Source organism: Echinops telfairi, unplaced genomic scaffold (assembly GCF_000313985.2).
Source record: "Echinops telfairi isolate 266 unplaced genomic scaffold, ASM31398v2 ScPeMD7_3533;HRSCAF=4204_0, whole genome shotgun sequence".
NCBI classification, from domain to species: domain Eukaryota; kingdom Metazoa; phylum Chordata; class Mammalia; order Afrosoricida; family Tenrecidae; genus Echinops; species Echinops telfairi.
In genome coordinates this window covers 15914933-15918652 of record NW_022107431.1, presented here as the reverse complement: position 1 = coordinate 15918652, position 3720 = coordinate 15914933, and the positions used below count along the sequence as shown (strand labels likewise).

At 48.0% G+C, this 3720-nt stretch overlaps 1 protein-coding gene across 1 annotated transcript in view; it reads right to left on the bottom strand.

Moving 5' to 3' along the window:
- The window catches only part of SYNE1 (spectrin repeat containing nuclear envelope protein 1), a 326773-nt gene that overhangs the window by 310639 nt on the left and 12414 nt on the right, over positions 1–3720 (bottom strand). Inside the window, exon 6 of the mRNA XM_045294717.1 lies at positions 2098–2199. Within this exon, the coding sequence (XP_045150652.1) occupies positions 2098–2199 (102 nt within the window). The remainder of the gene's footprint in view (positions 1–2097; positions 2200–3720) is intronic.

The following is a 3720-nucleotide window of genomic DNA, read 5'->3' as shown; positions in this document are numbered from 1 at the left end:
ATCCTCATCCCATAGCTCTCTTTTCTCTCATGACCCACACCTGGGCCACATTCTAGACACACACACACCCCTATCTCTCTCTCTCTCTCTCTCTCACACGCACACACACACACCGCCTACCGATGGCACACAACCACCCCAAACAGCCATTTCTCCAGGCAAGTCCATCTGAAGTTAACCAGTCTGCCTGTCTCCTTTCAGGTCTCTAGCCATGTGTTAAATATTAGACCTCCAATTTCAGGGAACATATATCCATGTCTGGACCCTGCTCTCTAAGCTTGAGGGAAAGATACCCACGTTGCTGCCCCGAGGGATGTATACAGAGGGGGAAGCGGTACCACAGTGCCCGGTCCCCAAATCCTGCCTTCGACTTCACTGCACAAAAGTTCAACCATAACCCATCTCCCTCCTCGGCCCAGGTGGCAGGTGTAAGGACTGCTTTTTAATGTGGGTGATGATCTTCCCTCTGCATCTGATAAAGAGCATAGTGGTTGTATATAGTGGTTATACACCAGACTGCTAGCTGCGAGGTCAGAAGTTAAAAACCAGCAACCACTCAGCAAGAGACAGACGGGACTTTCTACTCCCACAAAGTGTTTCAGTCTTGGAAGCTCACAGGGGCAAGTTCTACCCTGTCCTACAGGGTCCCTGTGAGTCAGCATCACCTGGATAGCAGTGAACTTGGTTGGGGATTGGATTTGCATCATGTGGCCACAGGCTAATATTTCGGTACAAGCCTACCATTCATCAGAAGGTAGGAATTGAGGAATATAGACTCTCGGGCCTGAGCAAAAGTACAGTGCATCCAACTAGGTTGAGATGACAAAGACCCAAGAGGAAGAGAGAAAACGAAGAGAAAGTCGGAACCCACCATTCTCCGGTTGATTTTGACTCACAGTGAGCCCAGATGGAGCTCACGAAGGAGAAAACAGTAGTCAAAGTGCCACATCGACACCCAGCCCATTGCCCTCAAGTTGATTCCCACTCAGAGCAACCTTACAGGACCGAAGGGAACGGCTCCCTAGGATCCTCGCGGAAGCCAACTCCCACATCTTTCTCCCTCAGAGTAGCTGCTAGGTCTGAGCTGCTGACCTTGCCATTAGCAGCCAACCACTTAACCACTGTGCCACCACGCTCCTTGATAAGCACCCTAGGTGCCAGAAAAGCGTAGTTGTTCCTGTCTAGCGATAGCATGGTCCACAAGACAAGCTGGCCGTCCACTCGGAGAGATATGCAGTAGTTTGAGTACAGGGTGAGCGAAAGAGAGGAAGACCCTCAGGAGATGGACGCGCTCAGCCCTAGCGATGGCAAGGACGATGCCAGCTGGGGCAGGGTGTTGTCCGTAGCACACAGCATCACTAGGCATCGGAATCAACTCCACGGCACTGAATAGCAAGAAGGACACCAGGCAAGCTGATTGACAAAGCTGCTAAAATTTCATAGGGAAAAACTAAATAAATAAGTGGGCTGTATTACCATCTTTGAGTTTGAAATCAAGCATTTACATTTGAACCCAAAACTATAAGGGTGTTTCTATTTTAAGCCCCATTTGTAAGAAGGTCTAAGATCTGCAGGCTTGGTTGGAATGTGATGATGATAATGACGAAAATGGTGGTATCACTGAAGATAAAGGAAAAGATTTCAATAAGTTCATGGGAAAACTGGAAGGAAAGGTAATGGAATTGTTCTACGAACTTTTTGAAGTGTTCTTGTATTCATACAGGCACACACACACACATACACACACACCACAAGGGTGGCTTCAAAAAGTTGGTGGGACAATCTATTTATAGATTGTGATAAGAATGGTAAGAGCCCCCAATAAAATGATTTTTTTTAAAGTTGGTGGGAAATGAATTGAAAGATAATTGCATTTTCCCACAAACTTCTCAATCCCTTTTGTATCTATTGTATATCTAACAACACACAAACACCAGTTGTTATTGACTTGATTCTAACTATGACAACCCCTACCCATGCTGAGATGTGTATCTATCTCTATCCATCTCTTCATCTATCTATCCCTGCATCCATCCATCCAGCATCTACCAGAGTCTCTGGCAGTATATGATAGTCATCAAAAGGCTGCGTGCTTACCTGGAGGTCTGGGGGTGTTTCTGGATTCTGAGTTAATTCTTTGAGATCATCGACTTTGGAACGAAGTTCTTCCAGCCTCAGGGCTTTGCTTCTAACTTCAGACTGCCAACAGCAAAGCAAGAAGGATAACAAATGAAACCACAGACGGGCTGTGTGTTGCGTTCAGTCATGTCCAGTGTGAACTCTGCCAAAAATCCCCCGTTTTAAGCCCCGATTATAAAAACAAACCGAAACCCACCTCCATGTCACTTTGGAGAGCTGCCGTGGTTAAGGAACGTGGAAAATGGCACAATTAACTTTCCCTTGGGAGAAGGCGAGGGAATACGTGGAACTTCCTTTCTTCCTCCCCTCCCACCCTTTTATTAGGGAGGGGAGGGGGGACCCTCATGGAAAAATTTAAACACTGACCAAAAGTCTTGAGTCAGTAGAGATTCTTAGTCAGCTAACTGTTATTTATTCATTAACATTGAAACCACGGGTTTCTATGGCAGCGTTCAACTCTTGAAGGGGTATTTCCAAACAAACACGCAGGCTGGGTGCCTCATGCCCATTGAACATACCTGATGCATAAACCAAAAACCAAACTCACGGCCGGCAAGTCAATACCGATTCACAGTGACCTTCAGGGCAGGGTAGAAGTGCCCCTGTGGGTTTCCCAGACTGTCACTGATAGGGGAGGACTAAGCCCAAGCTTTCTCCTACTGAGCAGCTGGTCCCAGCTCATAACCACGACACCATCAGGCGCCAACGGGTACATGCGCCATTTAAAATAAATCTCTGAAGAATGGCACACTTGAACTCATGTTCATGAGAAAACCAACAGCTTGCATGTTGGCCCCCTCTCCCTTTTATTTTTCACATCACAACCATAAGACAACAAGAAGGAATCGTCAAAGCATCATTACTGAGCAAACTGGCCACTTAGGGACGTCATCAGTCATTTGAGGCCATGAAGGGGACCATTCAGCACCTGGCTCCATGGGCTGAGAAATGGCAGGCTCGTGCTTTGGGGACACGAACAAGCCCAGTGGCCCCGCCTTCAGTCCGCGCAGGAAGTGACTCTCCAGCGTGGCGTGAAGAAGTGCACGCTCAGGAGCAGGCCAGGCACTTCCGGCATCGCACCTCTGGGCCACACCCCATTACTGCACGAGGACAATGGCGCCACGGGTCCCCTGAGCTAGAGCCACACCGTTGCAGGTGCCAGAAAAGACCTGCCTCTGTGAGTGTGGATCTCATTCACATCGGCGGTCTGCCGTGTGCCCCGGTTTGTAGAGTTTTATCAATTTCTGTGGTATAAATAGTGCCACCGAGGCTTGTTTGGAGCCACCCTTAGGCAGTATCACTCACTGTAGGGGGACATGGGCGGGACCTCGCCATTCTCAACACGCTGTTCTAATGGTTGTAGAGCGGACAGGTAACAGAAATGAGCAGAATAATGATTGAAAAACCAACCAAACCTTCACTGGGTTGATTTTAACTTATGCCACACACACTCCCTTGTGGTCGAGAGTAGAACTGCGCTCCACAGGGTTTTCAATGGCGGATTTTTCACAAGCTCGCGAGCATTTTCTTCCTCCTTGATGGGATAGTTTGAACAGACCATGTTTTGGCTAGCAGTTGAGC